At 36.5% G+C, this 22,486-nt stretch overlaps 1 protein-coding gene across 2 annotated transcripts in view; it reads right to left on the bottom strand.

Annotated features, from left to right (window-relative positions):
* THSD7A (thrombospondin type 1 domain containing 7A) overlaps window positions 1-22,486 on the bottom strand; it is a 265,269-nt gene that overhangs the window by 33,789 nt on the left and 208,994 nt on the right. For both annotated transcript variants that reach the window (XM_039711276.1, XM_039711285.1), the window contains 3 exons: window positions 20,960-21,063; window positions 10,328-10,522; window positions 7,526-7,789 (listed from right to left, as the gene is read on the bottom strand). In XM_039711276.1, the coding sequence (XP_039567210.1) occupies window positions 7,526-7,789; window positions 10,328-10,522; window positions 20,960-21,063 (563 nt within the window). The remainder of the gene's footprint in view (window positions 1-7,525; window positions 7,790-10,327; window positions 10,523-20,959; window positions 21,064-22,486) is intronic.

Here is a 22,486-nt window from a genome sequence, read left to right as displayed (position 1 = left end):
ATGGAAACAAAGAAAGAGGAGAAAAGAAATAAACATCCTGCCAAAAGTAATATTTTGGTGAAGCACAAACAGAACAAAATGCTCTCAAGAGCTTACACTGGCATTCTCTGGCCAGAGAGTGAAATGTAACGAAGAATGTTCTCACAAAATCAAAACAAAGGACAAAGGGAAGAAATACAAACACTGTGCTCTCTGCTTTGCATTCTATACATAATTAGTATGCAGAATGAAAATGACCTTGTTATATCTGACATCAAAAAGTTTTTGGCATATTCATCCCTTAGCATATATTTCCTCTCAGGGGCCTCAGTATTTTGCTCAACAGACTATTTAACATTTAGCTATTCTACTGGACTCCCTTAGAACTGAGGAAGAAGCACACTTCAAATTGCTTACAGAGAGCACTTTAGTCAAGAAAGAAGTGTGAATTTAAAAAAAGTATATTTCTTGTTGAAAATTACTTGTTCCACTCCACTTACTACCTATCAAATGGCACTTTTCAGGAAAGGTTCTCTAGACTTGTCATCACCTCAGATGCCTTTCTTTGTGTATGAAGTCAGCATATCTTTTAGGGTGATTAAGGATGATCTCTGTAAGTTCATAGAATTTCTCACTCAAATGCAAGAAAGCAGATGTTCGGGGACTTTGAAAAGTCTACATTTGGTTGTTTTTGTTAAATTTCAGATGGTTTTACTTGTAAACTGTTCATGCTGCAAAAAATTTAGCAAGTGAGAAGACAAAATGTTGCTATATAAAAAAATATTGAAATGCAGACACCAGAAATACTACATGCAAATGAGACTAGTGAAGCAGATACATAGTTTCTGACATGAGAAGGATGTGAAGGAGCCATTTTTAAACTTTCAGTATTGTTTTCAGTTTGATCAAATCAGCCTTGAAAAGGTGCTGCTTGTGTTAGACCAACCTTGTGTGTGTGTGTGTGTTAGTATAGAACCTTACTACAGAAAAAAGCCTCTAGTGTGTGGGTAAGCATCTCTGTGGTGGAATGTCACCCAATTATATCACACAGACTGGCTGCTTAATATAAATGCACCAAAAGTCATAGCAGAGCTTTGAGGTTCAAAGAACAAGCACGAAATTACCAAGGTAAAATACAGTAGATGCAGAGAGAAGGAAAGAATGAGAGCAGTGAAATGTCTTCGAAGAAGAGCTGAGAAGGTGAAGACACAGTGAAATAGAAACCAAACACTTTAAGGGCTGAAGATATGTTCTCTGGACATCATCAGTTCACTTTTTGCCTGCTGTTTCTCCTGACTGAAGTGTTCCACTGCATCACTTCCTTCTCCTCACAACATCTGAGGATGTTGGAGAGATGTGACTGTGGTGTACTGTGGTACAGGGCACAGCCCTGCATGGTCCAGAGAGGTGTTGGAAAGAGTTGCTTATATCTAAAGGCCTGTGTCTGATCCCAGGGCAGTAGATTCTCAATTATTTCAGCTCCTATGAGGCTGTGAAATGGGCAGCTGCCTGTTATGAGTGAGAACATGGCTATTCTGTCATTAAAGATTACTGAACCACAATTTAACAAATGGCTGTGAACCACTAGGAGTATGAACTGAACTCATTAGTAAAAGGGAGAAGTTTACCATCCCATTGCTAATTAGCTATAAAATCTGGATTCCTAGAACAAAGTAATTAACAGATATGATAGATAATTTATAAGGGAGGACTTTAATGGACTCACACTTTCTGTAATGACAAAACAGGATAAGTAGGTGGATATGAGACTTTTCCCCACAAACTGCATGTGCAATGTGTAGGAACAGACTGACTACTCCAGTTGAAGGGTGCAAACATAAACATCTCACAAAATGTTTACATGAACTCCTAACTCCCTAGAACTGACAGAATTATGCTCCTACTTTCATGAGCAAATGTCATGCTATGTTTTAAAGAAAAAAACCTGCAATGTCAAAATGGTTTCTGTTGTTCTCATAGTTTTGTTTGGTTTTTTTTTTTTTTCCAGGAAATACAATGTTCATGGATCTCATCTTCCAGGATAAAGAAATATGCAAGGATTTGCATTTCATTTATATCAGAAGATATGTGTTTCAAGAGATTATTAATATTTCTGTTGATTCACAGAAAGAAAGATTGAACACCATACGGTTTTTTCTTTTTATTTTCACGATTACCCTTCAAAGGCTGAAAATCTGAGAGCAATTGTTCATGCTTAACTATCTCCAGCATCAGTAATTCTTCCTCTGGCGAACAACCTACAGCTCTTTGGATTGATGGATGACTGCTTTAAGACTGATGTCCTCTTGACAAGGCAGATGTAGAGGCACTAGAATTCAGAGGCCTAAGATAGGACTTCTGGTGCAGGGCAATAGGTAACATTTTGCTAGAGAACACATGACATAATATAGATTTTAAAAAATAGGAGAAAATATATAGGCTATGAAACAATAAAATGTTTTAATAACAATTTGAGAACCTAGGCTTACTACCATACTAGATTAGGATTTCCTAGGGGAAATATATTTACTTTTGAATAAATATTCAACAGAAAGTCTCAATTAAATTTTAACACATTTCTTTTTTCTGTATAAATTTGCATTGCTTCAGGTTAGACTATTGAAAAAAACACATCTAAAAATCCTAATAAAAGTGGATAAAGCAAGTTGTGACAGACATCTTGGACTATATAGACTCTGTTATACTATACAAAATTTTATTTTATTGCACATAAAAGCAATTAAATAGAAAATTCCTCCATTCACATTGATACTCCTAGCAGCTGTTGCAAAAGTATTCACTGATATGCAGATATTCCTCTCTAATCCTCCACATAAGCCTTGTAGCCACAGAGGGCTTTGTAGAGTCAGCACAAATCAATGCATCTCATTTAATTAATGCTGAAGGGGGAAATAATCTCACACTAATAAGGCAGCAGACAAACTATCCTGACTGCTTGACTGTGCCTAAGGTCTTAACAGTAAACGGACATGAATTAGGAAGAGTAATACGACCTATATAAAAATGCTGCATCTGTCTGCCATGCTACTCTGTTTGCCTTCAGTAGGCACACACAAACACAAGCACCACTCAGCTTATGTGGGTCATGATTCATAATTGATATATGGTGGAGAAAAACTGAATACTGAAGAGCAAATAGTTTAGTTCATAGGCATGGAAGTGGCTTGCTTTTGGTTTTTTGTCATGAAAACTCCGAGGTACAATTTAAAGGAACAATGAAGAGAATCTCTCTCAATTTTTTTTTCACAAATACGTGGAAACAGATTGTTGGCAGACACATGTCATTATCCACAGAGCTCTAGTTCACTACTCATGGCAGGGATAAAGCTATGAAAAACAACTGTGGCTTTTCTAGTGGAGAAAAAAACCCTCTCACACTTGACTAACAAAATAAGGTATTATATTTCTCCAATAAAATTATCTATGTAGAATTGAAAAACAGGAAGCAGAGAAAGGGCAATTTATGTGTCCACTAAGGGAAACAGGTAAAAAGCAGCTCAGTTTCCCCTTTCAGCTGATGCTCCCACACCTGCTGATACCTGGAAGCTCTTAGGTCTTACCAACACTCTGCAGAACTGGAATGGATGAAAATACCAGTGGCAGACCATTTCAAATGGCTGCTGAATAGTGCAAACTTTCTTATCAATAAATTTAACTCAAATGAGAAACAAAATATTCTGAAAATGGAAATAAAATATTTGGCATATATAACACAGATAAAAAAGAAAGTAAGGAAAAAACCAAACCACCTTGTCTCTCTGCAGCTGAAACTTAAGTCTACTTTAAACTGTTTGTGTGAGATTTTTTTTGAAGCCCCTGCTAAGCTACAGAAAGCTAATGACCCTCTGTAGAAGGACTTCTGTCTTCTTCTTTCCACAGTTCTAACCTTGCAGTACCAATACAGTTATTTTACTATATTTTTCCTTTCCTTTTCTTTTACAGTGACTCCTCTCTTCTTGAGAAACTTGTTTGCACTTGGGACTTTATAGCTGCACCAAATATTTCAAAAATTATCACAAGAATCCTCTGATGGGCATACTAATTTAGGGTGGTCCTTGTGTCACATCTATCCTTTAGGTCCTTGGTGTCTGTGAAACAGTCTGTTAGTTAACTCTTCTTAAATCTTTTGAACATAAGATATGCCATGCAGGAAAGAGAGTCCTGAAGTATTCATTCTTGTGGCTCTGTTTACCTTTTATTTTCTGAATAAATAACTGAATTGTGATGATAGGCAAGCATTTTGCAGAACAAGCAGCTTATGAATTTTTTGGCACAGCAGAGCAGGTCTGTCTTCTCATTCCTCCACTCAAAACAACATGACTTGCAACACTGTTCATGGCATTGTAAATTTACTTGGTGATATTTACATAAAACTTTTGAAAGCCTCACAATTTGAGTTTCTTGTGTTATTTGAATACACCACAAAACATATCTCATGACGTATTAATAACATCAGTGTGGGTGCAGTTTGTACTTCTTGTCAGATTTAGAGGTTGTTGTCACAGATGAAGAAGTTTTATTATGTCCATTTCTCATTTCAGGATTTCATAGTGTGAGAAGACAACAAAAGCTCAAGATGGATATCAAACAGGAAATATCTTCCCTTAAATGTTGGTCTTATTTTCCCTCCTAGTACAAGCTAATTTGCCAAATCATATCCTATAAAAATTGCAGTTACATAATATATTACTTGGAAAACAAATAAGAGATCCACAGGAACTAAGAGTAAAACAGGTAACATAGAAGAAAAACCTGATGGTACTTTAGAACAGTTAAAAAAATTAGTGAAAAATCCAGTGACAAATCAATTACAAAATTAGTGGAAAATCATTGCTATAAGGAAATAAGCACTTCTGTTAAAATTTACAAAATAACCCAAACAGGCTTGAATTATGTCTCTTGTCAAGTTCTGCTTGAAAAGCCAAATGCAAATTGATGGGAAGCTACAAGGCACTTTTATTTTCTAGCAGGTGGGGTACTATTGTGGTACTACAGAAGTCCATTGTTGATTTGGCATCATATAGCTTTTATGTTTGTTCTTAAAGAAAACAAAACCAAACAAAACAAAACCCCAAACAACAACAACAAAAAACCACCACCAAACCAAATCAAAACAAAGACCACACTGAAACATAGAGAAGATGCCAAACTGAAGAACTGTCATATAACAAGGGCACGAGAATAACAAGAAAAGCACAGTAAATAAATACTGGGAAAATATAAAATAAGATTTAACTGGCAAAGCAGAAGTTTGCACACGTTGAGAAAAATAAAACAAATCATCAGAATGTAATCCATGAATATAAAGTAGTTATTCAGAAAAGGCAGTAAATATATACTGAAATTAGATTGAAAAAGCTATATAATTTGCTCTAGCTCCCTTGTATTTTCAAAAATATGCTAAACCTGGAAAAATGCTGAAGGCAGGCAATAAATTAGGTAAGCTTTATGTAAGCCTATACTATGTATATGTACAATACCTATCAATAACAGAGGATCTACTGGAAAGGAAACCATAAATTTAGTGGTGTATTCATTAGCATCAGTTTAAACCTTTATCATCAAAATCATGTTAGATACTTCATTCCCCCTATACATGAAATTCCTGTCAAACAATTTTAGGAAAGTAGAAGGAATACAGGATTATACAGGATTAGTTCAGTATGAATTCCAAGCTTCATCTGCTCACACATTACAGCATGGAGCAAGTCAATGTGTACTCTCCCTCTCAGATGGAACTGATGAGAAAACACAGACAGGAGGGGTGCGAGGTGGTGGGTGGTATTGGAATATCAAGGAACCAGACATCTTAGTGAACTGATCTTGAAAGAAAGAATTCAAAAGAAAACAACACCTAAAAACAAAGGTTTCAGGCTTCCCAACCTACAATACAGTAATGACAAGAAAACACTTCCATTTTACAAAGTTAAAGGAGACTTCAAATCCCCCATGACAAAATAAAGGATGGAACTTGAGAAAGAAAGAGCACAACAAAGCATTACTATATTGTGTTTTTGGAAGGATGCCTGTGAGTGCTAACAGCATATAAACATTAGCCCTGGCTATAACAGGGATAACAGTAACACATTGTTAGCAGCTTTTCCACTGGATTATTATTCATTGTGGTCACTGTGAATGTAGGCCACATTCCCTGATAAAATCTACTGGATCAGAAATTACTATAATGAAGAGAGAAGAATTATATCAGTGTAAACAAGGACGGTTTAGAATATACTTTTTTATTCCTCTTCTATTTCTTTGATTCTTGCAATGGAATTGCACCTCAAAATGCAGAGCCAGGGCTTGAAAGCACTACGTCCATACTTGTTCTACACCAAAAGTTGTTCCTAGCAGCAGCATGTTACTTACCACATACATCACCAACAACATGCTCTTGGACAAACAGTTTCTTTCCTATTTTTTGACACAAAAGCTGGCAGTGCCCATTCTTCAAGTCATTCAAAACTGATTGGCAGTGGGCCATCACTTCCCCTAGTTTCCTAAATACTCAAGTTCTTTTACAATTTTCCACTTTTCAAAGGTCACTCTGAACTTAATGCTGAAAAGTGATGAATTTCTAACATAATATATGCTAACACCTTGACTTGATACATTGAATTTCTAGTTTATCGTATCTCTAAACTCAAATTAATAGTGCAAATTAAAATTGTCTTATTTAATTAAATCTCTTTGATTAGCTATTTTAAATATATCCAAATAAATAAATGAAATTTCCTGTTATCTTAATTTAACATTAGAGATTAGAACCCATATGTGAATTAAACTTAGATTGACCTTTGAACAGCACTAACACCCAGCTTTTCATACCAATTTCTCAGATACAGGTTTGTACTGCAAGCAGGAAAAAAATGAACACAAAAACTCCCCTGATGTCAATTAGCACATTTCTGGCTCACTGAAAACCAGAAACTGCCTGTTTTGATCCTAATGCTACAGATGCATCCCCTTTAGGAAGGAACACTGTTCCTTCCTGGAGCGATGTAAATACAAAAATATAAAGTCTTTAAGTATCCTAGTTTTACACATGACAGATTTACAAAGAGAAAAAGCGCTGTGTGCTGTTGAACTCAGGTCAATGCATGCCTGTTAGTTAAGGTGCTGAAGAGCAAATGGTAGAGATAAAACTATTTAAGGGTTTAAAGCTATCTAAAGAATCAGTGGAAATAATTTCACCCTTTCCAAAATAGGTCTGTGTTTGTTTACTTTTTGTGAATTTGCCCCTTCTAAATGGCTTTATTCTCAAATTTCTAGCTACAGCTATCAGGAAAAAGAAGAAGATTTAAATTTTTCTCAATTAACATACCTAGTTAGCAGTTTACCCTGATTTTACTTAATTTTACTATTTTAAAAGTCAGCAAAAACGTGCTGGGTTTGAAGGTATCTTGGGATCAAAGGCAGCCTGACCAATAAATATCAGTCTGCTAATTCTACTTGGACATACATTATGATAAGCTTAAATAAAGCACATAAGTAAACAGCTGAAAGAAAATAGGTTTGTAAATACCGTGACTGTTGCATCGCGATGTTTCCACGAGTCGATTGTTTTGGTCATAGCATGCCATGGCCTGGTAACGATAGCCTTGTCCACATTCCTTAACATCTCCTTGTACCTTCATTCCCAGCAGCACTTCCATCTTACCCTCTGGTAAAATACAGTCTGACCAATTGCCCACAGGCTGAGCGCTGTACTTGTCACACGGGCAAAACTGATTCTCAATCAGAGGATACAACTGAGAGTTTCTACATTTGTCCTTTTTCTTACTTTTTCCTAGAAAGAAGAAATAGTTATTAGCAAGTTTGTATCAGCTTACAGCTTATCTCCCAAAAATTTAATTTAGGCTTTTATAACAAGTGCTTGCAACTACCTACATACATACATACACCTAATACCTGTTACATTTATCTTTACTAAATTAGGTTATTTAATTGAATTTCCAAAGTAGTGGATACCTACAATTTGCATAAAGGCAATTTCTTTTTTAAAAAGAAGATGTAATGTATGTTTAATTTAAATAAAAATGTTTCAGGAGTAAAGTTTGAAAAACTTAGCAATAAAACAAATACACACTTTTCCTGCTATTTCATCAGCGGTGTGCAGTTCAATAACAAGATTTCTATCTGGATCAAGCTTTTTCAAGTTGAAGGAAGAAGTCAAGAAGGGAGTAACATGCACCTTTTCTACACTAGAACCTTCTTTCAAAACGTCAAAATTCTTTAATCACCTGTTATCATACATTTGTTAAAAATTACCATTCTTGCCCTCTAATAGAATATGCACCTTCTCTGAATTTGTTTCTATTCTGTACTGTTCTTGCTTCCTTTCCTGAACTGGAGCATAGCCATCCACTCAATTTCCCCTTTCCATTAAATATATTTAAATCTCTTTGGTAAAGTTTGCTTAGTTTTCCTTTCCATACCAGTTTATATAAATTAATGTAGCTAAGGGGGGTGCCCATTAGCAAATGTCTTTGTAAAAGTAGTGGTTGTTACTAAGTAGTATCTAAGTAGCTGTTACTTAGATATTACTGTAAATGTAACATTCTGTAGTATTTTCATCACTATTTAAAACAAGGCACTGAACATTGCAGCATCCTTATCTTGTATTTGCTACTGTCTTCATTTAAGATAGTAGAATAGAAATTGGGTACCTGAAGAAAAGTTTCTTGTTCTTTTAACAACACAATTTCTTACTAAATATATGCTTTTCCTCTGGAAGTATTTACCAGGAATAATTATGAATTTATTCCAAGTCAAGCATTATGAATTAGTCTGGGTAACACATTGCCACAGAGAACACACCATAGCACATATCACAGAGTTGGCAAGTTTGAAGGGGTGACTTAAATGAAGACAGGAAGTATCACAGTGTTGATATTGTGATAGGAAGAATATGTACATTCTGGCTCTGTTTTTAAAATAAGGAAAAATACTGGTAGCCAGTTTTGTTCATTTTTTCCCTTGTGGAAGCAAACCTGACATAAAGCTTACTGGAATTATTAGACAGTCACAGTGAGACTTCTTGAAGATCATGAATTATTCATCTTCCACTGGTCTTCTGATTTACAGGGGGATGGAGACAGGGATAGGGTTTGGATCCTATCACATTCTTTCTGAGCCTGCTAATGGGCACCCCCCTTAGCTAGCTTTCCTGCACCACAGACAATACAGACTAATTGGCAAAGAGTGCTGTGACAGAGGCCAAGCCTCACTCTTGAGGTTTCAATTATAATTTAGAAGCAGGGCATGGGTTTTTTTCACTTTATGCACAAGAAAAAATAATTTTAAAAGCCACCAAAACTAACAAACAATAGACCGAAAAGAAGTTGAAGAAAAAAATGTTTCAAAGTGGAACAGTGTCCAAACTAGTACAAGTCTGTGGCAAGAGCATCACTGGTAAATCTCTTTATTCTGCTAAATAAAACTTTAAGAGCCTGCTTTGGACACAAAAAAAAAGAGCATTATTACTTATCTCAAGAAATAAGGCAAAAAATTAGCCATTGTATTGCCTCATGTGGTCTGGATGGTGCTGGATGCAGACAATGAAGAATGGCAAAAGAAAGAACTGGGAGAGCAAACATTCAGCCAGAGAAAGGACTGGCTTAATCACAAATCTGACATTCAAGACTGCAGCTAAGTTCAAAGGAGGTAAGCCAAAGCTTAAGGCTGAAAATAGTGGTCTATAGCAAAATGCTGAAACACACTCAGCTGCCACAGTAGTTCTAAAAGCACCAAAGAAGACCATGAGAGAAGGAAGTCTGCTTTAGCCGAGACCAGGTGTGGGAAGACAAAGGCAGGTGGGCTAACATCTGATCCTGTTAAGGTGAGATGATTGCTGACTTACCTGTCAAAAAAAACCCAGAAAGAAAAAAAACCAACCAAACAAACAACAAAAAAAACACAAAACAAACAAACAAACAAAACCCAAAAACCCCAAACAAACAAACAAAAAACCCCAACAGAACAAAAAAAAACAAACAAACAAAACCCAAAAACCCCAACCAAACAAACAAAAAAACCCAACAGAACAAAAAAACCCCTACTATGTACACTATATTTAGAGAAAGAAAGTACTCTTCTATGCTCTCCCATCTTCTCCCTAGCCACTTACCCATACCAAGAGCCTCTGACATATGGCACAAGTTTCTACTCCTGGGTACTGTTCCACCAGCACTATACAGAGCATGACACAGATCTGCTTTCTGCCACTGTAACACTTCTCAAAAGGGAACATCTGAAGTCCTCAAGTTTTAAACAAAACATTATCAATAATAAATAAAAGAAGCATTATTTTGCTTGATACTCTTACCAACAAGAGTGCGTTTTCTTGTCCTGACTCCTCCACAGTCCCCATTACAGGGGGAAAATTTTGACCAGTTTGTAAACTGACAGTCATCTTGGCAGGGAATCTGGCACATCTGTGTTAAGGGCGGTAATGGGCCAGAGTATTTAAGGCACTCACTGATGTCAGCTTGTCCTCCATCTTGTCTGCGACAAGTAATTGCTGGAAGCAAAAAGACATGGAGTCTAACTCACTTTTTTTTTAATTTTTTTAATGAATGTCTCTATTCAGTTAAGTAAAATCTACAACATTCTATCGGAAAATCATACTGAAAGCCCAGAGTACCTATACAACAACTTAATATTTGCCATCAGTTTTACCTTGAATGAATACATTTGACATTTCTCACTTAGGATTTTGTTTAAAATAATTTATCAGGACCTACCAGGAAAAGAAAAATTACAGACAACTGTAAATATTATAAAGATTGCACCATATTATCCATACCTGTCTACTTTACACACCATTTCTCCTGATTTCACTGACACAATTTACATCTCAGACAGATATTTAAAAACTTACAATATCATCCCAAGCAAGTTAATTGTATCAGTTATGAAGTTTTATCAGCAGACTGAATTTCAGAAAAATGGATAAACTTAAAATTTAGAAGCATATTTGAGTTTTGGATACCACTTAACCCTTTACAAAAGTATTGCTGCCTAATGTTCTTCAGCAATTTTTGGTCTTGAAAAATATTTGAAGAATGCAGCATGTTTCCTAGGGATCATCAGTCAACAGAGGTACAGCCTTATAGGATGGGACAGCCATGTCCTGAATAAAAGCTTCTCACTTAAGAAAAACAAGTTCCTTAAGGAAACTTCAGGTCACACAAAAATAAGGAGTTACAATGAATAGGAAAAGCAGTTTCATTAATATAGTCTTTAACAATCACAGAATGGTTAATGTTAAAGGACCACGGGAGGTCCCTGCTCAAGCAGTGCCCATGACACGGAATTGTGCCCAAAAGGCTCTTGAATACCTCTAGGGAAGGAGGCTCCACAACTCCTCTGGGCAATCTGTTCCAGTGCTCAGTCATGCTCACAGTAAAAAGCTCTTCCTCATGTTCAGGTGGAACTTTCTGTGCTTCACTTTCTGCCTGTTGCCTCTTGTCCCAAAACTTGGCACCACCAAGAAGAGCCTCGTTCCATCATCTTGACATCCTCCCTTCAAATACTTATAGGCATTGATAGTCAGTCTACCCTTCTCAGTCTTCTCAAGGATGAACTGGCCTCAGCCTTTCCTCACAAGAGAGATGCTCCAGTCCTTTAACCATCATTGTCACCCTCAGCTGGATCTGCTCCAGGAGCTCCATATCTCTCTTGTACTGAGGGGCCCAGACCTGGATGCCAGGTGCAGCCTTTCCAGGGCTGAATAGAAGGGCAGGATCATCTCCCTCAACCTGCCAGCAATGCTCTTCCTAATGCACCCCAGGACACCATTGCCATTTTTGGCCATAAAGGGCATTGCTGGCTCATGGAAAGCTCATTGTCCACTAGGATCTGCAGGCCCCTCTCCACGGAGTTGCTCTCCAGGAGGTCAGTCCTGGTGCATGGGGTTATTCCTCCCTAACAGCCAGACCCTGCACTTGCCCTTGTGGAATATCAGACAGTTCTCTGGGGTATCAACCACTCATCCCAGTTTTGTATCACCAGCAAACTTGCTGAGGAGGCGCTCTACCCCTTCAGGAAAGTCAACAATGCTCTATAATGGTTTCTCAAGTATTTTTTTTAAAGTATGGTTGCTTATCTAGTCTAAGCTCAATAAATCTAACTTTAGTTTCTTCCGCAAAACATTGTAAGACTTATTATACAGTAACAAGATAGGAAACTTCTAGTTGTTTGTTCACACAATAGAATTATATTTATGCTTCTTGGCATCTGACAGCACACAGTACATGTGGCATCTCGACTGTAAAATAATTTGGGTCACCTATTTTTGCAGCAGCATTGTATCCAAATATTCTGTATTCATATGAAGGAATATAGCTTTTTATATTACACTCCATAGTTTAAACATAGCTATTCAATTGGGCTGATAATAATTGCTTTATTAGTACAAACTGAAAAAAATCACGTTCAACTGTTGGAGAAAAGGGGAGTATGAATGCAACACCAAAATAAAAGAGAAAATTGCCTAGAAGAGAAAATTGCCTAGAAGAGAAAATTGCAGGTGCCCATCTCCTCTCTGGTGTCCACTGAAAGGATGTGAGAGAATGGCCTGAGGCTATGTCAGGGGCTGTTAATTTAGACATTAGAAAAGGGTTCTTCACCCAGTTGGAAATGAATCAGGCTTCCCAGTGAAGTGGTCAGAAGCCTGACAGAGTTCAAAAAGCATTGGGACAACACTCTCAGGCATATGGTGTGACTCTTGGGGTTGTCCTGAGTAGGGCCAGGTGTTGGACTTCAATGATCTTTGCAGGTCCCTTACATTTCAGGATAGTCTATGATTCTGTAACTATTTCCTCCTGGAGGAAGAAAAGGAAGCATAGCTAAGGGAACTTTTTTTTTATTGCTTTAAGGTAATTGTAATGGTTTAGTGACCTATGATTTCTTAAAAAAGCTTTTTAGTCTGACAGTTCTAAACTAGATTTCTGCCTCATGATGACTTAGCAAGCTGAACTTGATGACCTATGTGTTCCATTTCAAGTCCATGTCCCTACTAAAACATACTCAAAATGATGACTTAGCAAGCTGAACTTGATGACCTATGTGTTCCATTTCAATGTCCCTACTAAAACATACTCAAAGGTCCCAAGGGAATTTTTTTGCCACACATCTACTGTAAAACACTGAAAGAGAGGGGAGGTGTGTTTTTCCTGAGATACTGAGCAAACAACTTCCCTGATCCTTAACTGCCCTTTGGAGCAGGGCTGCCAGCACTGTTTGTAATAGGCTCAGTACTGCATTAAGTTGTGCTTATTGGGGGACTGGCCAGCTGCACACTGTCTAATACAATTATTCTGTCAAATCCTATTACTATTAGTGTAGTTTACATGAGGAAATATTTTTTCTCAGATATAATTACAGTGCTTCAGTGAGAAAAATCAAATATCTAAAAATTGAAAATCCATACTATCAGATTTCTAAGATTACACAAATCTTTTAGAAAAACCCCAGTCAAACTGCTCTCTTCCAAGAGAAGCCTAGGCTATAGCTTTGGATTCTTGTGAGATGCTCCTCTCTGCTAATAGCACACATCAATATCCCTAAGGTAAAAACACAGTTCAGACTAGTTTTACCATGTGGAATTTCACAGAGGTCAAACCTAAATCCTCTGTCTTGAGTTTGGCCTTGCTATATGCACACATTAGCAAAATTAATTGCATTATCTTCACTGCATTCTCAAGGAGATACAGGCCACCATTTTTAGTAGTGAAACTATATCTAGCCAACACCTAAAAGACAGTCAGCTAACTAGCCAATATCTTTTAATAGCTTTCTTCAAAAGTTTAATACTGATTTTGCATACTGCCTCTCCATCTAGCCCTTGGACTGAATAATAAACGTTATCCACCAAAGAACATTCTTTCTTTCTAGCTAAATTGACTTTTTTTAAAAAACTGATATTCATTCCCTCATCTTTCCTAGTTATAAAACATTACTCCATGAGCAGATACCCATTATGTCATAAATTTTTTCAGACTCATATTAACACATCTAATTTACATCCAGTAGACTCAGGTGAAAAGCTCCCCTGAGGATTAATACTTTGGTTTTTTTCCAGATTAACTGTCAGTTGTACAAGAGCAATCAAAGAAGGCAAACTTCATCCTCAAGACCTAAATATTTCACCTTAATAACAACACAAATTAGAGGACAGCGTGGCATAATAAATCAATTCCCGAATCTTAATTTTCACAGTGCCTGTCCATAACTATTCACGCTACTTCTAGCTGATAACTCTTGGATGATTCACTCTATATTCCATTTTCCTATTGTTATTTTCCAGATTCGGTTATCAAGGTTTATACTCCTTATGACTGCTGAAAAATTGGTATTTTTCCATTATTAGAAGCAGGGATTTTGACAACTGCATATGTTCCATTAATACACTCTTTAGGCCAGCTAACAGTCTTGACATCTGAAATGCTCTTACTGCGAGAGGAGTTACATTTTCCACTCTCAAGCTATCCTGGGCAAACTCATGCCCTGTCTCTTTGATCAAACCTATGGGTGTTTAACTAGAGGTTGCTGAGATCGATGATTTACTTGCTATACAGAGAAGTGTCTTCAACCGCTATAAAGCTATACTGTACCAGGCTAATTATTTTGCTTTACAACAACATTATATTTATTACAGACATTAGCTGTAAGTGGAAAGAGTATAGTTCCTCCATTACTGAATTAAACACAGTAATTATTAAGTGAAAAAATAAAACAAGAGTACAGCTAACAGAAAAATCAAATTTAACATAGACACCATTCACTTACAAAATTGTTCTGGTATTTAACAACTATTAACTCCCAGAAGAAAGGTGTGAAATAAATAGCAGTCTAAATTTTATAGACAAGGGACTTTGATGTAATTAAAACTGTGTCAGATAGCATTGTTTCCATCAAGTCCTCACAGGGGACTACAGGCTAATATATTTCTTGTTGGCATAATGAAACACTGAGACTGTATTTTAGCAAGTCATGTCTTGTGTGAGTTTATATAAAAACCATTTCAGTGCTACCATAATTAGCATACCTCACTGACATTTCACTGAGGTGTGAGATTCAGTGCCTCCTATACCTAAACATTTCTTTTAAAATTAAGGTTCTTTATTGTCCTTTCTTTGACAATACAATTGTAAAAGATTGTGATATCACAATTGTAAAATTGTGATATAATTTTTTTCAATTGCTAAGTACTTTTAACAACAAAAATATTTATTTCCAATTCCAGAAAACAAGAATTATTTCAGCACACTAAGTTTTCTTATGCCTTCTAGCCGTATTGTCTAAGCTATGATTTCATCTATGTTTATTTCTTTTTTTGTGGGACACAGCGGACTAGACACAGTGTGACAAAATATTCCTACCACAAAGTATCTTAAGGAGGAGCATACGCCCATAATATTGCGAAAATACAAGACTGAGTGCTCTTTATGTTACTAAGACAATAACAATGTATTTCTGCCAAAAAAAAGTTGTATGAAGATTGTGGCTCTTTTTTTTGCAAATGAAAAATTAGGTTCTCTTGTGAACACTGCTTTTGAGCAGTTGTCCAAATTCTTACTTATGACTCCTGAAGTTGTCACTGTACTTTACAGTGACTAAAACACAAATCAGGCAATAGAGCACTCTCATCTGTTAAGGTTCAATGTCATTAAAATAGTAGTTTATAGCTCCATGAAAAGCAATATTCTATGACTTTGACTTCTTTCCTGTGCTTTCAAATAAGGGCATGTAACACCTGCACATCAAAGTACTCTGCCTCCATAAAAGAATGCCTGCAGAGGGAGGCTGCTGTCCCTGTTTAGCTATGGAGTGAGAAAAGAGATTTTGACCACTGGTTCTGCCTTCAAGCCTCCCCACGGCTCTAACAAGCCTGTAAGGCCTCTCTATGTGCCCATGGCCATCCTGGGATGCTTCCTCCCATTCCTCTTTCAAATAACTACAAACACCGTGTGAATGAAGAACAGTGAGAGCTCAAGACCAGGCTTTTAATAAAGGCCAATTCCCAGTGACATGAAGCACAGCTATTCAGGTATTTTCTCTGACAGCCAAGTTACTTTAACTTCTGTTTAAATTTACAAATAACCTTCCTCTTGCTATTACAGAATATGCCGACATCACAATTTTTATCCCGTTCCTCCTACAAAACTCTGAGGAAGATTCATGGTGGCAAGGACTGCAGGCTGTGCATCCTTCCGCAAATCTCTTTTCGGTCCCTGAGATGGCTCTTACCATGTGCATCCATCCATATACTTCACAATGTGATTCAGTTATTGCAGTTTGGGCACTCGAGCCTCTCATCTGCTACGTGTCCTCTTCATTACCATTGGGATGCAGCCCAACAAGCCCTACTTAAATTTGCAGGAGCAAACAAGTTTTATTAACTTTCTTAGGTTTTCCTATACAATTTAATAGGCAGCTGTATTTCTAAGTTCCTTTACAAGTCACTGAAGCTGAGATTTACTAACACAGATTTAAGAGATAAGCATAACATCATGCATACCTGCCTAAGTTGTTCACAATTTCAAACTTAGTAGCTTTGTTTTATTAAGCATTTATTCTCTTGTCTAGTCTTTGTTTGGTGGTTGTCATCTTATTTTTATTTTCTTGGAGGGGGGAGGGTGTATTTTGTATTTGTCACCACTGTGCCTCTCTCTCCTGTGTTTCAAGTGACTCATCAATGCATCTGATCAAATAATCCTGTTAGTTGAGAAACAGCTTATGAAAATAAACATAAATGTTATTGCAGTCAAATACAGCTTTTCTCTTTTCCTTTTCTTGTTGGGTAGGGTCAAAATGAAGTTTCAAACTCCTTGCTGATGCATACATATCATCTCCTTTTGAGGGTTTTGAACAAAAGACAGAAGTCTTAATTTGCTTCAGTTCTGTAATACACTCCTGCTCTGCTTACCCACTGTTACAAGACATTTTATCAGTGGTACAAATTCAGATTTTCATTAATCACAGGAATTCAATACAATTGTCATGACCACCAACCTTTTTCAAATAAAGATCATGACTACAGCAATAAATTTGCAGTTCAGTATTAAACGCTATTTTGCTGTGCTTAGGATTAGATATAAATACTTGTCCATTATTTGCATGAATAACTAACAAACACTTAAAAAACTTCTAGAGAAAATATTTTTTAAAACAAAATCCAGAAACCACCAAGATCTTTTATTCTCTTTCCTCTGCATTGACCCAAGTTAGAGTTTTACGACATTGATTTAACTTGACATGATTTGTAACAAAACCTTCATTATACAAGACAGATAGAAACAAATCTGTCTTTAACAATGAATCACAATTCTAAACTTTATGATTCACCCAAGTATCTTGTTTGCCAAGAAGGATGAAATGTGATTTAAAAAAAAGCTAAAGAATGGAAGGGTAAATAGTAAAACGGATACAAAGCAAGGCATGCATGTTCTAGTTACTCGCAGACTCGTAAGACCAGACACCTAAGCAGTAATGTTTAATGATTTCTAATTTCTAGTTTTTCCTTCAGATTTAATTATCTTTCTAACTAAAACATTAACAGTAGCAGACTATTTTGTTCAAAATAAACTGCTAATGAATGCATGGTCAGATGTGCCTTTTCCCTGGTGTACATTCCTATACTTTCTCATTTAACACATTTGCTGATAATCTATGTGTTACAGTGTTTCTGTGTGGGCAATCAGATCAGAAATAGGACAAGCTGAGAGTAAGGGCAGCAACCCCTTGCACTGAAAAAGGAACTCGAAACCCTTTCCACCCAAAGAAGAATGGAATTACTTGCTCTACTGAGTATCAACACAAAATGAAGGGTCAGTGCATGGGAAAGCAAACGGCAGAGCTTACTTCTAAAATATTATTGTTTTGCTTCGTCATCAAAAGCAAATTGGCAAAACAGATGGATCAATGTGTGATTTCTGCATGCATGAGCACCAGAAACTTGAAACAGAATGCTTTCTCAACTGGAAAAAAATGCTGGTATGTCAACAATTTTCACAATATGGTCAATATTTGTACAGAATTCACCAACAAACAGTTAAATGTACTGATCAAAATATCTGTATTACAGTAGCAATCATAAATGCAGCACCAGAATGTTATACCAAATGGATTTCATATTTCAGTGTTTAGCATTTTGTGATTTTGGGGTGGTTAAAAAGAGTTGCACAGTAGTAGCTCAGCCTTTTCTGTATCTGAATCACAAAACAGCTATTAAAGAAATTATTTACAGTACAGAATTTTTAGTGGCATATTATTATGCAAAGTTTTCCACAGCCTGTAGAAATTTTATTTAGGAGTAGCCAAGTGTGCAGAAGGGAGCCAAGAATCAACAGAGAGAGGAGATAAAACTTCTTCTGAAGTCTTCCTTCAGGAACTGGTGAAATCTCTCTAATACTGTCCACTGCATAGCTCAGTCAGGCAGATGTTTACTTTCAGGTCAGCCTCCCTTCAGTGAGCACCTCACATGAAATCAACTCTTGTGCAAGGGGCCAAAAAAAATAATGTGTATCACTTAGAATTCACACATGGCTATTTTGATGGCAGAATTTGAAAGGTAAGAGGGGATAGAGAACTGATGCCCTGTGTGGGAGATAAGTTATACTATCAAATAAAACACACTATTCATGTTCAAAATGCAATTTTCTGAGATGTGAAGCAAAAAAAAAAACAAAAAACTGATAATCTCTAGAATTAGAGAAGTGTATTTTCCAAAGTGAAATTTACTTTTGTGCAAAAATTCAGCCCATACTTCCAAGTCATATTCATTGTAAAGGGAAAATATTTTACTTCTGTCAGTCTAAGGCAAAGCTGTACTACTGTGTTTAGCTGACACAGATTATAATTTTCCATTACTGAATATAAAAGATATGGTCAACACATTGTGAGATATTACAACACTGAGACATGATACATAATAAATCTGAGTTGGAAATTTACATTATATGTCAATTTACATCATTTACATAAATGGGAAAAAATATTGGCCAAAACCCTCTATGTCTTTAAAGACTATAACTTTCACCACTGTAGAGGCCTAAACAACATTCATATTTTGATATTTTGACTGAGGTACAAATAAACTTTTGTTTTCCAATTTGAATAATTTGCTCTATGAATGCTACAATGGAATTTATACATTGGACAGACCTGACAAAAAGCAGTAGTAAACAAAAATCTTCCTTTCTAACAATCAATCTCAGAAACATGCACAGAACTCTATCAAAAACACCAGCTTTCTTCAGGCTTAGCTGCTTCAGGGGCTCCTAATTAAGGATTACTCATCCTACCACTTGACCACATTACACTGGAGAGCTACTTGCATTTTATCTGCTTGTGGGAACATGATTACTGCTTGAATACATCATCTTTCACAAGATCAAACTCTGTGTAGTACCAAAGGGAAATTCTACTTGTCTGTTTTAACAGATTTTAAAACTACATGGCCATTAATTTCAAAATCATGTATAATTCTAGTGTGTGCCCTGTACACACTAGATTGCAATTACATTTAAGCAAATATAAAGCAATTCTCAAGACACAAAAGAATAATAAAAAAATCCAATCTGCATGCACTATTATTAACTATCTTTCTTTATTAACTGACTTTGAGACAAAGTCAAGGGATTTAGGTACTACCATGTAAACATAGAATACAACACTTTTTACTATTTGAATTCCTACCATCAAAGACAGAAATCTTATTTTCTCAGTGTGCAATCTGAATGTATCCTCCAGAGCTTCTAGAAATAGATTCCATTGTGATAGACCTTTGAAATAATTACCACAGCCAGAAGTCTTTTGTATTAGCAGGCAATGCCTTGAGGTTTCATTTTGTGGTAAGCTCTAAATTGATCTCCTGTGACACTTTCTGAGAAAGTGGTAGGAGCTACTAGCTTAAGATTTACTCCATAACTTCTTAAGTACACCATGACCTCCTTTAATACTGCAAGGAAGTTAATGACCTGAACATTTCACTTCTGCAGTTAGCAATGTCCTTCCTCGGCAATGGCACAATCCACTGAGCCAGTAGTGCTTTAACAAATAGAAGTTTGCACTCAGAAACAACAAAAGAGAAAAGCCTTCCTGGAATTCAAGGTTGACCAGTAGTTCAAAGCAATTCAATTACTATAACACAGTAAATAGGAACTGCATTTATTTTCCTATTGAATGTATTTAATGCACCTAAAAAAGCCCTTATCCTGGCTATATTTAACAGAGTCACACATACACAATTCTGTTAAAGCCACAAAATTCTCTACAAAGACAGGTGACATCAAAACTGGATTTGGATGTAAAAATTATTTGCTACATAATGGAAATGGTGCAAAAATATCTGGATCATTGGGCTCAAAGGGTCAGTGGTTTAGAAGTCTAACCAGCAGCTGGTTAAGATTGTTTCACCTCAGTTGTTAATTCCAGGCACAGTTCTGTTTAGTCTCTTTAACAACCTGTACAGAAAGCATGCTCAGCAAGTTTGAGGACAATGACAGTTTTAGCAGTCAGTACCTACCTGGAAGGACTGCCATTCAAAGGACCTTGACAACCTGGAGAAATGGGCTGGCACTGAACTTTAAAGTGTAAATAAAAAGTCTTGAATCTCTCATGCTCCCATTGCTTTCTGAAACTACCTTAATTTGAGAGTATAGAGAAGAAACAACCAAATGCTCTTGGAGATATGCAGCAAAAGGATAAGGGGTCACACACACAAATTGTATCAGGGAACAAGTGCCAGAAGATTCTGTAAGATCTCCAGGCTGGCAGAGACTCCAAACATACTGAGACATGGCCCTGGCACTTTCAGTATTTTCCTTTGCTGATGCACATAAAGACAGATTAATTTAAATGTTAGGTTACAAGGACTAAAATGTAAGGCATTTCCCACACTAGTGCATCTACAGTTTTCTGAGGAATAAATGACAGAAACAAAGGGTCTAACCTCTTGCTTGTAGCCCAGGTCCACAAGTCTCCTGTGCTCCCGGACTGTCTTGGCGCACGTACCATGGTACCAGCTGGCACCTGCGCCATTTGTGTGTCTTCCACCTGAAATGAGAGGGGAAGCAATCCATCTAAATCTTGTAGGCATCAAACCTCAGGCACCTAGATAGTGTTATAAACCACCATGAGCTGTTTCTTTTTTTTACTAACTGGTCACAGGTAATTCACAAAAGAAGCAGTAACAGTACCATAAACTTATCCTTATTCTGTTAAATATTTTTCTTCTTTTAGGATGGGGCCTAAAAGAACACATGGAAGAAAGGAGGAAGCAAAGGTGGAAAGAAGAAGGAGAAATAAGAAACAGAAACAAAAGGCAGCTGCAGGAAAGTATTGGGATAGTGGGCTTGCGTGATTGCAAGGGTGCCTCAGGAAATTCCTGGGATCTTGGGCTGCTGAGTGACAACACCTTACAAATGTGGAAAGAAAGCCAACACAATGGGTCCGCCATATCAAAAATAAAACACCAACAAAAAGAACTTGCAAAAAAACATCAATTGCAAATGCAATATTGCACTGTTTAAATTATTCTATCATTAATATAAACTGCTATGAAACTTTTACAAAGTTCCTTGCTAGTGCTGCAGCATGCCCCAGCCCTTAAATTTAACAAATCCAGCCAAGTCTCTTTGTTGTAACAACTCTAAAATAAGCTACAGCTCCAGCCATCAGCAGTTTGCATGTTTTAAACTATTTGAAAGGTTTTGCACTTCGAGTTTCATTGCAACCTGCCTCTATGGGACAGCAACTAACTAAGGCACGAGCCAGCTGAGTGTGTGAGTCCATCTGTCACAGCATGTGTGCAGGTCAGAAAGATGCTAAAGGAAATATATGGAACATGTGTTTAGTATTAGTTCGTGACATGAAATATAAATGACCCCATCTACCACTCTCTAGCAACTCTTCTTTTTAATTCTCAGCACATTATCATGTAGATCAGATACTGAAGATACTAAAGAGATGAGGAGCAGCCAGCATTTTAAAAGATAAAACAGACTCATTTTGACTATAAAAAGTTCTGAGCACTATTTCTCTGGTGCTTAGAGTACTGATTTTTGTAACTCCCCAATGCACTTTTCAATCTTTTCATATCTTTTAATTGCATAGAGTGTGATCTCCTAATTAATTTGCAATGATAATTCTTATGAGATGATGAAAGCAACACATTTCTTTAATCTCAATCTCTTTTCATTAAACTTAGCTTAAATTCTATTTGTACCTCTGCAACAGATAGTAGTTTGATGGGAGTTATTATACATTAAAAAAAATAAATATTACTTTGTCAAGTAAATATAACTAATGGCATCAGAATTTTCTAAACTTTGTCTCCATCAACAAGTTTTTGTTGTATGTCTAGACTTTCCCACACACTCAGATAGATATTAGAGAACTACCCAAACATTTTCTTAAGCAAAATTTTTTCCACCTTCTGGAATATTCCTCAACATTCTGTGGTGAAGATCAGGGTAAT

Source organism: Passer montanus, unplaced genomic scaffold, assembly GCF_014805655.1.
Source record: "Passer montanus isolate IOZ18808 unplaced genomic scaffold, ASM1480565v1 scaffold10, whole genome shotgun sequence".
NCBI lineage: Eukaryota > Metazoa > Chordata > Aves > Passeriformes > Passeridae > Passer > Passer montanus.
This window is presented reverse-complemented; position numbering and strand designations above follow the sequence as displayed.